The 12633-nt window shown below is 53.5% G+C and overlaps 1 protein-coding gene across 4 annotated transcripts; it reads left to right on the plus strand.

Moving 5' to 3' along the window:
• Positions 1-527: 527 nt before the first annotated feature.
• On the plus strand, positions 528-4258 carry LOC144149572 (RNA-binding protein lark-like). Of its 4 annotated transcripts, none has more exons than XM_077681209.1 (6): positions 528-677; positions 1299-1320; positions 1655-1959; positions 2720-3001; positions 3090-3143; positions 4027-4258. In XM_077681209.1, exons 2-6 carry the CDS (start codon positions 1318-1320, stop codon positions 4241-4243), a joined length of 861 nt encoding a protein of 286 aa, XP_077537335.1. In that variant the 5' UTR covers positions 528-677; positions 1299-1317; the 3' UTR covers positions 4244-4258. The 4 variants fall into 4 exon arrangements, with proteins under 4 accessions (XP_077537335.1, XP_077537334.1, XP_077537336.1 ...); XM_077681208.1 differs by having other exon boundaries at positions 529-677; positions 3087-3143; XM_077681210.1 differs by lacking the exon at positions 4027-4258 and adding an exon at positions 3272-3690 and having other exon boundaries at positions 529-677; positions 3087-3143.
• The last annotated feature ends 8375 nt before the right edge of the window (positions 4259-12633 follow it).

Below are 12633 nucleotides of genomic sequence, written 5' to 3' on the forward strand. Positions count from 1 at the left end.
TTACAAACGCCCCCCTCAAAAAAAAAAGAAAAAAAAGAAACGAAAACAAAAACGAAAGAGGGTAGTGTGATAGTGTCCTTGAAGCAAAGTCGAGGGTTGTTGGTATGGAAACGGAGAAATTTAATGCAAAGAAAAAGACGGAGCCCCAGCCACCCTAATCAATAATTAGCAGGTTTTGCCGTTTGTGGGCACAACTGACTTTTATTACGCGTAAAAGCATGACCTACAACCGACTTGTGGTTAGAACAAAACTGAAGAACTCATTCTTACACCGCGCGATGAAATATGCGAACCGTGCGAACGCTGAAGCTGGCTGAAGTAAAAAAAACGGGACTTGCTTTGTAGTCAGCTGATTGGTCACAACCACCAAAGCACTGAATCTACATTATATAGTAGCTATTTTAGTGAAATGGCGTTAACAGCTATACTCAGGACGTTTTTATTATTTTTTTCCTTCACTTCCACGCTCTGCCACGCAACCTTTTCGACTGCCTGATCGCTTCGTGACGTCACCGACGTCACCATAGCCCACGTGACTGGCACTGCCGGAGCCGCTGCCGCTGCTGCCTCCGACGATTGCGTCGCCGTTTCGAGTAGGGCGTGTGTGCCTGGTGCATCGCTGCGTCGTCCGTCGGCTCCTGTCGATCTAAACCATATTCTTCAACTAACGAGGAAAGGTAAGAAATATCTGGCTGTTTCTCTTCATTAGGCGCCGTCGGTGGGTATCATACGCCTACGGAATATTCGGCAATCGATGATGTACGATGCCGGCAAAATGGCGTGTCGTCTTTGTTCCACTGAAATGTTCCACTGTTCCACTTTGTGACCCTCGTCTCATAGTTGCGAAAAAGTTTTCTCCCGCGGCATTGTTTCGGTGGCATATTCTACTAGCATCCGCTTACTTGTGTGGTGCTAAAATTGGCTGCATTGAGTTAACCCCGTCATATCGTATGCAACCTGCGGCCACCATCTTGGCGCGGCTTGCATTGTTCCACACGGCACGCACATTCTTGCGCCGGATTGATTGCTGTCGCGGCGTAATCTGCTTCCGGCCAGTCATCTATCCCATACGCGAAGGACCTTTTGCTACTGCGTAACCCTGTTTTAGGCTAGTGCCTGTTTGCTTAGTAGTGAATTTTTACCTTACACTTTGCCGCAAACTCGTGGCAGCGCCGGCCTACGACGCGGCGTAGTCGTGTCAGCGGTTGAACTCGTGGCAGTGGCTGGGCGCTAGGTCGACGTGTCCGCCAGCTGCGCTGTGCCTTGCGCTAACACTTGCCGCGTTCATCTTTCCGCAGGTTCGTGCTAAAGGCTACAATGGTGAGTTTTTAAAATTTTATATTTTCGTCTTTTTCCCGCCTTATTCGAATTATTTCGCTTTATATCTTCCCAGAACGTGGAGAAACCCATTCTTTTTCGAGCGGGATTGGCATTTTTCTTCCTTTTACGTTTTGTAGCCAATCTGCAGCCCTCGTGCGCTGCCTAGCACTTCGGGCGATTGAAGAATGCTGCTGAGCAAACCACTTTGAGTTCGGATAGCGAACTCCTCGCTTTTGCACGAGTTGCTTCCCTAGTTAGTTAGTAGTTGGTTCTTTGAAAGTTTAACAGCGAGTGTTCAGCACGCTATAGCGGCGATCTCCCCGTCGTGTCGCAGCCCAAGCTGTACGTGGGTAGCCTGCCCGAGGGCTGCGACGCGGCCTCTCTGGAGGCTCTGTTCGCCAAGTACGGCAAGGTGGAGGAGTGCGACATCGTCAAGAACTACGCCTTCGTGCACATGAACAGCGAGGAGGAGTCCAAGGTGGCCATCGACGCCCTGCACAACTCGGACTTCATGGGCGGCAAGATCACCGTCGAGGCCTCGCACAGCAAGGTGCGCCCCAAGCCCGGCATGGGCGGCAGGGGCCAGTGCTACCGCTGCGGACGCCAGGGACACTGGTCCAAGGAGTGCCCGCGAAACCCGTGAGTACCCGCCGCTTGTGATGCGACGAGGAAGGCATATCGCTGCATTCTGCGTTGTTTTGGCGATCTTCCCAACTTGGTGTCTCCTCCCACAACACGTTACCGTGGAGAGCGATGTTGCGGTAGAGGCGTTTCTTTACCCGAACTAGCTGCACCAGTGCAAGCAGTACGGCATTTTAATTTTTAATTTTTTACTAATTGATATCCCCAGTAGCGCATCAGCACCAGTTCAGGTAAAAAAAAAAATCCAAGTGTGGGTATTTTCTTCTGCGAGTTTCCTATGAGCTGCGGCATATAACTTTTCCTACCGCAGCTGAACACCATTTCGTTGGTTTCAGTAGGAGGAAGTGTTACCTAAAAGCTGTTAAATGGTAAATTTGTTGCTTACTAAGAACTACATCAGTGTGCTTTGAAACATTTTTTCGTGTGGAGTAAAATATCCGTATAAAGTAATTGCCAGATACAAATTTTTTGTTCGGGTGTCTGTGTATCAAAAGAAAAATTCTGCAATATCCAGGATGTTTGCCGTCATTGGCGACCAGTTAGCAAAAAAGCTGGTATCGTGTAGCTACGAAAAGAGCTCTTGCATCAATTCAGACAGGCTTATTAAAAACCAGGCTTCGGTGTTTTGTGATTAAACAACTTGTGGATGGCAGTGCTTAATATAAGGGGAGCCGAAGAATACAAGGGGTCGCCAAGCCGAGCATGTCGATCTGCGTTGCTGTGGCCACAGAGTGAATCGGTCGGTGCCTGTGTGCAGGAATGCGCGTTTTGGAGCGGCGGTGCCCATGCTGCCACCTGGTGGGGCAGGGCCCCTGGCGCGCTACCCTGACCGCCTGGGCGGCTACGGCTCTGGCGGTCCCGACCGGTTCCTGGACCGTGCCTACGGGGCAGACAGGGGCTTTGGGGCGGCCGGGCCCGGCTACGGCGACCGCATGCGGCCTTATCCCGACCCGTACGAACGCCGGGCGGCCCCCCCACCGCCCCCGTCGGCAGCCCGCGACGACTTCTACTACTACCGCCGGCCCTATGAGGACTTCGGGTGAGCACTCCCGTCTGCCTTGTGCGGAATGTCTGTCTGCAGGGACGCGGGTAGCTTAAACGAGCGTTTTCCTTGGTTCTTTCAGTAGCAGCTACTACGGCTCCCAGGACGGCCCCAGCCAGAGCTACGGAAACGGCTACAGGTGAGCCGGTGGCGTTGTGATGGGTTGCGTGTTGGCGGTGCATGGTGGGCTCTTCCCGCATCAGTACTTCTTCCCCCCTGCCGGGTCGTGGGGCTAACGCGTGGCTGCGCGCCCTCTCTCTCCTCCAGTTATTCGACCGAACGGACGGCGTACCCCAGCGCGTCGCGTACCCCCGCGTTCTAACGTGCGCGCGTCGCGGGTGGTCTCGACGGACTTGGGCGGTCGGCTGCCGCTTCACGGACTGGCGGAGGTCGCGTCGTGGCTAGCCGGACTTTGTGCGTGTCGGGATCTGCAAGCGGCCGGGGTCGCGCGAAGACATCACACTCCCACCAGCAAAACCTTTTTCTGGCCCCCTCATTTCCTCCTCTCATAAGAGCATCAGCAGTGTGTACATGCATCCCCCCCTCCCTCATTTTTCTTTACTCGTGTGTAACTTCCCCATCATGTGAGTAGCGGGCACCATATCTTTCTGACTAGAACTGTTGCTTTCATATTGGCTGTGAATAAAAGATCCGGTGTGTCGCAGGCGTGCACCTTGTGGAACGGAGGTGGCGTGTCGCGTCACTTACTCTCTGGGGGGGGTTTCAGGAGCGGCGCTCTGGTTAGGCGGCGATAGGCGTGTGCCGCGGGGGGAAGATTCACTTTGCCAGCAATGGGCTAGCCTCCCGTTCCATGGACAAACGCTGGAAGCCCGTGCACGCAGCATTCGTGCTGTGTGGGGGTAGGGCGCGCTGTAAGAGGGCCCTACAGCTGTGGAGATGCGGGCAGGGCTAGACGTTTGCTGCAGTGCATCGTGCGAAGCAGACGGTATCGAGGAAGAGTGAGGCAAGCGAACTGTGTGAGCCCGAATGTGGTTTTGCGCGGGGACATCTCTCCCTCACAGGTCTGTGGACTGGCCGACTTCTGACTGCAGCAAGGGGAAAGACGCCCGGGACTTGACCCGGTCCTTCACGGTGGTGCTCTCGTTGGGGCTGTGCGTGTCGTGTTCTGTTGCAGGTCCGTCCAGGAGGCTTATGGGAGGAGCAGTCGTCTGGATGTATTTAAATAAACTGGTCTTCCATCTCAAGGTGGTGTCTTGGTCCTGCTGTTTTGCGGGCTGAGCTGCCTTTTTATATGGGGCAGGCCCCTAGCAGCGCTGGAGAAGGTGACCTCCGCACTTGCGCAAGAGCCTTGGGTTGAAAGCCTTGCAAGCAAGGGACAGCAGGCAGGCGGGAAATGCCAGTCCGCACTGCGCGCCGTAGCGTTCTTCGACGGCCGAGGCGGTCTTGAGTAATCTATTTGAAGGAAAGGATCAAGGTGAGATGATCGGAAGATAGCCGAGCTGGCCAGCTTGCAAAGTAGATTAGCAGTAAGCAATTGGAGAATCGGCAACGAGTCGATAAAGGGCCATGGTGCTGGAGGGGGGAATACGAAGTGACAGGCTGAGAAGTAACTGGCAGCGGACGCCACCCAGCAGGATGGTGAGAGCACCGGCCCTGAGGGCGGCGTCCGCTATTCCGGGGTGTCCTGGTCCTTGCTGGAAGCTGTGCACGGCACACAGCGTCTTGCATGGGTATGGCTAGCGTAGCTTATTTAGTGACGCTAGGTATTCCTCGTGTGGTTTGCCTATCTTGCCGCGCTTGTACAGCTGTTTGCAACCGCACTGCTGGCGATGATACGCATTCGGTGTCCCGCCGCTACGAGCTTGTTCTCGAAGCCGGCCACGTTTGTATTATCCCGACTGCCGAGCGTATTTCTTTCCCTCGGGACATGAACAATGAGTAAACAACATCCTCCTTGCAGGCTGCAAATTGGTAGGGCCAATAATTACTTTCCAATCCAATCCTTTGGACCAATAATTAGGCGAAATATTGCACCGCTTTCCCTATTCGTCCGCGCTCTCGAAGCTCGTAGGAGGAGGCATAAGTCGTCCTTCAACAATGACCTACAAAATTGCTGCACACGTCTCTCAGGCATTCTTTCAGCAAGTTGAGAACGGCAATGTAAGTTGCCGCTGTGCCTCATCACAGCAGCTGGAATTTACTGCGCGCGGCGCAAGTAGCGCGTTTTTGGAGTATTTTGAACATGGAACGGGCCGTTAATTTTTTTTGACTTAATATGCTTATAAACTGATGCAGCGGCCAGGGCCGTAGCCAGAAATTTTTTTCGGGGGAGGGGGGGTAGTTTTGCAGAAAGCAACAGTAAGTATTGCTTACGTGCTGCCTGGAAAAGATTCGGGGGGGGGGGGGGGGTTCGAACCCCCAAACGCCCCCTCTGGGTACGGCCCTGGCAGCGACGACAAACTACGTGAGGAAAGGCAGACGTCAGGTAATCAGTCGCGGATCGTCCGTGGACTGTCCGAGACGCGATCTGGTGCTCGATTTTCCCATGAGTTAGGGAAAGGGGTATTGAGGACAGGGCCGCATGGAGTGGACCAAGACCCTTTCCACCCTTTTTGAAGAGCAGTGGGAGGGAGCGCTGGGCAGCTCGGACCCAGAGGTCCAGATACTTCTGGTCACCCGTGCTGCCAACGTCGCTGCCGGCCTCAAACCGGCGGCCACACCGCTTCAGTAAACCAGCCTGAGGCTCCATAAAGTGATTCATCTTCCTCCTCCTATGGGACTTCCGGTCCGAACGCAGTCCTCGGACTGCCCGCGGACCGTCCAGGACTGGTCAATCGAGGATTCCCTACTGATTCGCGCGCCCGTCGACATCAGTGTTCGTCGCTTAGGCGGAGTGATACCGTACATAAACCATAGCATAAGCTATTGCCGAGAATCACGGCAGAAACACATAATATATCCTGGCGCCTATCCAAGAAAAGAAACAAAAAAAAAAATGGCAGCATCTCCATTCCGTGGATGATGGCGAGGGTTCGGAGTATGGGGACTCGAAATGACATTCAAGTTGAGCCCCGACCGTCATTCGATTTGAGCCGCGAGTTGCACCCTGATTATTCCCTGAACTAAGCTGCGACTCACGGCTCAAATCGATTTTCGCTTGATGGTGGTGTGCGCGCGGATGGATGCGGACGGACATTGGGAGGTCCTAAGGTACTCCGCACCGTTACAGGCGAGGGAGTATGCCGTTTGACTCTAGGGTACTAACTCACGGTCGTAGCCCAATGGGGAAGACGACTGACACTGACTCTGTCTGGTCTGCCAGACACCGGCTCGAATCCTGTCGGTGCCTGTGTGATTGTAAATGCTATGCGCATGCACGGATGATTGTAAATGCTATGCGCATGCACGGACTCGGACGGACATTGTGCGGTCCTACTCCGCACCTAATAGTGGCTATCATACCGTTTCATACGTGTTCACGCAATTGCGCATACATTTGAAAATATTGGTGTGCGTGCGGGCTTTTTCTCGGCACTTGAAAGTTAAAAAGTTTGTTCGATTATGCTTCAAAGTGAATCCAAGGGACTGTCACAAAATTAAGCGAGGTAATTTAGTGGCCGATGTCTCGGACGGAGGAGCGACAAACAACTCCCCTCTGGATACGAATAGATGATGTGGTTCGGACCTGCTAACCGGCGATAGGTCCACGCCTGATTGGCCGCTGGCGTGAGGCATGAGACGGGGCACGGGATAAGTCTCAAAACAAGGCAGATTTACTTTATCCACATACACAGGAATTCCAGAACAGACAGACAGAAGGTTTGACAACTTAATAACAGTCACGGCAGTTGACACCCCGTCGGGGTCAGAGCTGCCAAGAGACCGACATTGAGCATGATTGATGAGAATGAATGAAACGGCGCTCGCCGTTACGAGCCCCAGAAGGAGGCGACAGTAAATGAAGGGGATAGTAGAGTGTACAATATGCTTCCCCCAACTACTAACAAAGGCCCGCGAGGAACACGTACAGAGTGGTGCACTGAAGGAGGCGGATAAGAAGCCCGTGCAGTCCACTTAGAGAAATACAACAGAGAAGGTGATTAGAAAGAGTCCGAAGGAAAGGGGAGAACGTCTTAGCTGCGCTCCGGCTGATGGTCTCGCCGGGGTGACGGAGGCTGTCGGTCGTCTGTGGTGGGGCGCCGCTCATCAGCGACGCAATTTGGACGAACTTCGGCCGCGCACTTTCACCTCCTCGAAGCGATCTTCGGGGGCCCGGAGTTTACCGCCGTCGTCGCTCGGCCTCCTTAGGACAGCCCTCAAGGCCGACGCCGCGTCCCGGCCGTCCGTCCGGTCTCAGCCCATTCTCCCCAAAAACCCCGCGCTGCACCACGCACACAGTCCACCGGGCCGCGCGTCTTCCAAGAATTCGCGGGGCGCAGCCTTCTGTAGGCCGCGGCAGTGTCGTCCACCTCTCCCCCGAAACACATGGCCAGCTGACCCGGGTGCGACAATGGCGGCGAAACATTCCTTCGCTACGCGGTACGACTCCTCTCGGACCAAAAATGGCGAGCGGCAAGAAAACCCGTCAAGGAGGGACATGAATTTCGCGACAGGGACAAAGCACCACAATCAATTCGTGGCTTGCAAGGAGGAACCGATAAGGAACTGCAATATCTGGCCGACCGTTAATGACCCAAGCAACCACCGCGGACGTCCGTTGGCCATCCATCATACCGATTAACGCAAACGACGTCCGTTTCTGGGCCGAGGGACATACCATGTACGTCTGTGGGACGTCCGAAATTCGATCTAATTTGGATATTCAGCAAAAGTTTACAGAATCGCAAATGTTCTATTAACGAGAAGCTGATCCTGCAACAGATACTACACCGCACAACACCAACGCAGTACCGTGCAGCAGGCATACGTGAACACGGTAAACTTGCTTCACATGTTTCGTTAGCGGTTCTCAATTTTTATATACCCTTTACCAAAGATACCATCGCTGAATACGATGAGTTGCTTCAACAAAGTTAATAAACGAGGCTTAATTTTTGTGATATGTACAGATGAACCTTGCATTTTACACGTCCGGATGTTGATGTACAAAATCTTTTTAATTGAAAAGCGGAGTGGCTTTTTGTTGTTGCTTTTATATTCAATTTACGCCATTATTTGATGCTTTGTGGAACTGTGCGTCCACGGGCGGATGTCCTTGGGACATACGTAAATGTATTTCCTTTGTACATCCGTTGCTGAATGACCACTGTACATCTGCAATTGTAGACGCACAGTGGCCGTCCAAACTTGGCATTGGATGTTCGGCTGTTTTTAGGTGTGTGTTTTGGTGCTACGTATTATTCACTAAAGCAGGGAGGGAAGATTCCATCGGGTGTACTCGATATGCATCTGTTTTGATAGTACACATTAGTCACGAAAGGATGAGACGAGGACGACGGTGTGCGTGGGTTTGCTGGGTGTTGTGATGGCTGACATTATGTAAAGGAATCGCTTCGCATACCACAATGGTTTGGCTTGTCATTTTTTCTGCCTTCACGTAACATATCTTGGGTAGAGGTGCGGACCGTGCGGCGTAATTTCGTCTGTAACGTCCGTCATCTGACGCAGGACACTGTAAGGGTCGGTGTGCCGGAAAAAGCACGCAACGAAATCAAAACATCCCCCTCGCGAGGGGCACGATCAAATGCAGAGCATTTCCGCGGGGGGCGTGCCTGCAAGTCTTATGGATTACGTATTGGTTGTTGTTGTAATTGTTGTCTTCCAGCGTAGACATTGTCGATGAAGTCGATGGTGAAACGTGCCGTGAACCCCCTGCCGCGGCTATTACGCAACGTGGAGAGGCTACGACGCAACGTGGCGCGGCTATGACGCAACACAATCCAACACAATCCACTTTAATCCAACCCAATCCAAATCCAAGCCAATCCAATCGAATCCAATCCAATGCCCTTCGCGAGAGAGTGTTATAGCGCCGAAATCGCGCCACCACATGAACGCGAACCGAACGCGGCGAGAGAGGGTGTTGCGAGCGGAGAGAAGGCGAGGAGGACGCGGGGGAGTGGGCGCACCTGTGGCCGACGGTTGAATGAGTCAAGGATATAAGGCGCGTGCGTAACCTTCCATTCTGTGTCGGCTCCGTGGAGCAGTCGGTAAAGTGCCGTGTACCTTGCGTTCCGCCCGCAGAGTCGTGGGATCGAAACCTGGCACCGGAAGGTATTATTTCTTTATATAGTGTAGGGTGCGGACTACGTAGTGATGCGGACTACGGACGCCAACGCGGGTGACATCGTGAGTTACTAAAATGCTCTGCATTTAAAACAGTTTTTCTGAGTGCCACGGCGAGATCGTGTCCGGGCGAGGACTAAGGATCACGGAGGAAGAGATAGGGACAAAACTTTCATTATTAATAATTTCCCCAAGGGCTAACTAATTAAGGGGGAGGGGGTTGACTCGAGGGAGAAAGCCCCCGCGAGTTACCTGGCCGAATCTAGAGCCAGTAAATAAAGACGAATCCGAGCTGCGAACTACCGCGCCCAAGGTATACGGTGACCCTACCTTGCGACAAGAGGTACGCGTGATCACTGGTTTGGACTGTCGTCACTAAATAAAAGCTTATTTAAAGAGAGTTGCTACTTTGACAATCTCAGCCATCGGGTGCCTTGGCAACCAGGCACAAGCCGCCATCGAAATTAGTTACGGTCGTTAAGCTCGGGACCCCCCCTGACGGCATATAAGCAATGCAGGGGCCACTCCCATTGGGAAGCGGGTGGTGCGTTTGGCATTGCAAAATACAGGAGGCTACGGGCACACCGTATCTGAGGTGACTTGTGAACGGGAACGTCGAGTACGGACCCTCACTGTCTCCCGTCGGCACCCTCTCACGAAGGACCCTCCTTTCCATCGAGTCGAGTTCGTCGGAATGATCGCCGCGCGGCGGACCTTACGCAAGAAGTAGAGACACAACCACGGAGCGTGGACACAACCATGGAGGAATGGACACAACGAAACTGTATGCCTTTTTTTTTGCGATAGAATGCCCGTTGGCATAAAAATAACTTATTTACAAATATACATGGGCCCCCGTCTCTCGAAGGAAGTCAAGAAGGGCGCGGTGGTGGGGTCCCCAGAGCCACCGCTGAAGGTCGGGGGGTCTTCCAGGATGGAGGCCTGTGCCTCTCAGGTGTCGCTTTCTGGCTGAGGCCAGTGAAGGACACGTCCATATGAGATGGTCCGCGTCAGCTTGTGCGGCCGGAGCTGGGAAACTGTATGCCTCCTGCGGCCCGTCAGTCGCGTGCGTTCGTACGGTTAAGTACCAGCCCAGTGTTTCAGTCATTTTGAGTCGTGGTCGCCCGCGCGTGCCGTTTCCGCGTGTGGAGTTCGCTTGGATATCTGTCGGCATTGCTCGCTGAGGCTTCCTTACCTCTCCCTGGCCACAATGACAGACGTCCGAGTTGGGCCCGCGGATGAGTCAGCTCGTAGATTAGGTCGGCGTTCCTTGTCGGTATTCGGGATCGATTTAAAGGTGGTGGTGGTGGTGAAAAACATTTATTAAGACTATGTACAAGTGAGATATAGGGGAGGCCTTAAGGGCCGACCCTGTACAAACTCTAGGAAGAGTCCCTAGTCCGGGACCCCTGTGGCTTCTGCGGCGGCGCGCGCCCTGGCAACGAGGGCTCTTTGGCCCTCCAAGGTCGAGCAGCCGAGCAGGGCAGCCTCCCAGCTCTCACGGGTAGGGGATGGGGGGGGGACGCGATTGGGGGGACCGCCGGGTTGGATGGGCATGCCCACACCATGTGGAAAGTATCCTCAAACGGATGATCACAGTGTGGGCATTCCCCGGAGAAGGCCGGATTGAAGTGCTTAAGTATCGCCAGGCACAATACCATGTCGGCAGCATCGATCAGCGAGCCTTTCAACTTACACAGCAGCCGTTTTAAGAACTTTGAAGATCAAAGTGGCAGTGCCTTCTGACCCTCGTCATCTATTGCATGATAAAACCCTGATACAACCCATAATATGGTCCCGCTGCTTGTTTCTTTGCCACCCGAGCGATCACCTGCAAATTGATCCCGACTACATTCTCCCCACACCGCCTTCGAGTATTCTGGACAGTGTTGTCTGCAGGCGCGATCGCAGTGGCGTAGCACAAACCTTCTTATTGTATCTGGGTGTGAATAAACAACGCACGCTGCGGATATGCATGCTTCTTGCACGCAGCCATTACGAAAGCAAATTTGTGAAGAATGGAATGTACTTATGCCACACAGCTTGAAGAAAATATCCACACAATCTTTGTGAGCCTTCCAAACATCCCCAAACCTACTAATAAGACGTTTGTGACGATGCAGATAAATTAATGCTTCGGGCACAGAGAAGAAAAAATTTCATCTGATACAAGTCACCAACAACGAAACAAATAGAAGACAGCCGCTTTATTTCCTGCTGTGCTGTGCAATGCGCGTGCTCGGGATGCCCGCTGCTCGGTACGCAGCATTAGACTAGTACTGTTGAGTCTTCGTAAGAGCATCTCAAGCATACTGTAGGGAAGCCTACGGATTTCGAATACTTATCGAGGAGCTCTGAGTACTGGACCTCGCGAATAAGCTAGAAAGGACGAGTTACACACGATCTTCTGACCGACGCTTTGAAGAAAGTTGGTCTCTCTCTCCTCGTGTGTTACAAACTTGTGGGGGATACAGCCTGAAATGATTCAGGTGTGTCAGAAGCTGGAAAAAATAACTGAATTGCTAGAAATACACTTTTTAATGCACTGAAGCATCAAAGCGGACAATTTCTAGCACAGGCACTGCTTCCCTTCACAAGCGGAGTGTAGCAGACGACAGCAACGCGAGTCCCTAAGCCGACGTCAGAGGCATGGGGGGCGCCACTCAAACAGCTCCCCGCCAATAGCAGGCAGGCCAAGCGTGGGTCACTGCTGGGGATAAGGCCACCCCAACTCGAAGCCTCCGCAGCAGGACCTCCTCCCAGCGAGCGAGCACACTGGGGAGGTCCGTTCCACGCGGTGGAGTAAAGCACGCGTGGCGCGGAGGAGGTTCTCCTTTTCCACCAGCCGTTCTTCTAGGGTGGACACCGGAAGAAGTGGTAGCGGCCGTGGAAGGTCTATACGGTGACAGGGGCGATCTGCCGCTATGTGGGCAGGAAGCTTGTCCCGGCGAACTTACAAAACACGCACAGGGCATGGGTATGTGTCCAGGATCGCGTCTATACGTGCCAACATGCTGGTGCTACGCGCACGCGACGTAGATCACGTATCGCTGTCGTTGAGTCCATGTAAATTTCCAGTTTCACGCCGGTAGTGACTGTCGATGCAAGCGCTTGGAGACCCTCCCGAATTGCAGTAAGTTCTGCCAACAGGCTTAGTAGAGGTCGGAGGGTCTCGTAGGCGCACCACTGGTTTAAGGTTGGGTGAGAGGGCTGTGGTTACAAGGCAGTCGTGTGCCCCGGCGTTCACGAAAGCCTGCATGACTCGTGTCCGCGTCGCAGGCGCCCAGTGGCGGACAGGAAGGAGGGCTGCATCGTCTCGCTCTGCTGTCGTCGCACGTACACCGAGCGCGATCACAGACGAAGCAGCACCAAATGAAAGCGGTAAGCCGCGCGCGCGCGCGCGCGCGCGCGAGAGAGAGAGA

The sequence above is a fragment of the Haemaphysalis longicornis genome, unplaced genomic scaffold (genome assembly GCF_048455015.1).
Source record: "Haemaphysalis longicornis isolate Haplotype H1 unplaced genomic scaffold, Haemaphysalis longicornis Haplotype H1 scaffold_8, whole genome shotgun sequence".
Classification (NCBI taxonomy): Eukaryota; Metazoa; Arthropoda; class Arachnida; order Ixodida; family Ixodidae; genus Haemaphysalis; species Haemaphysalis longicornis.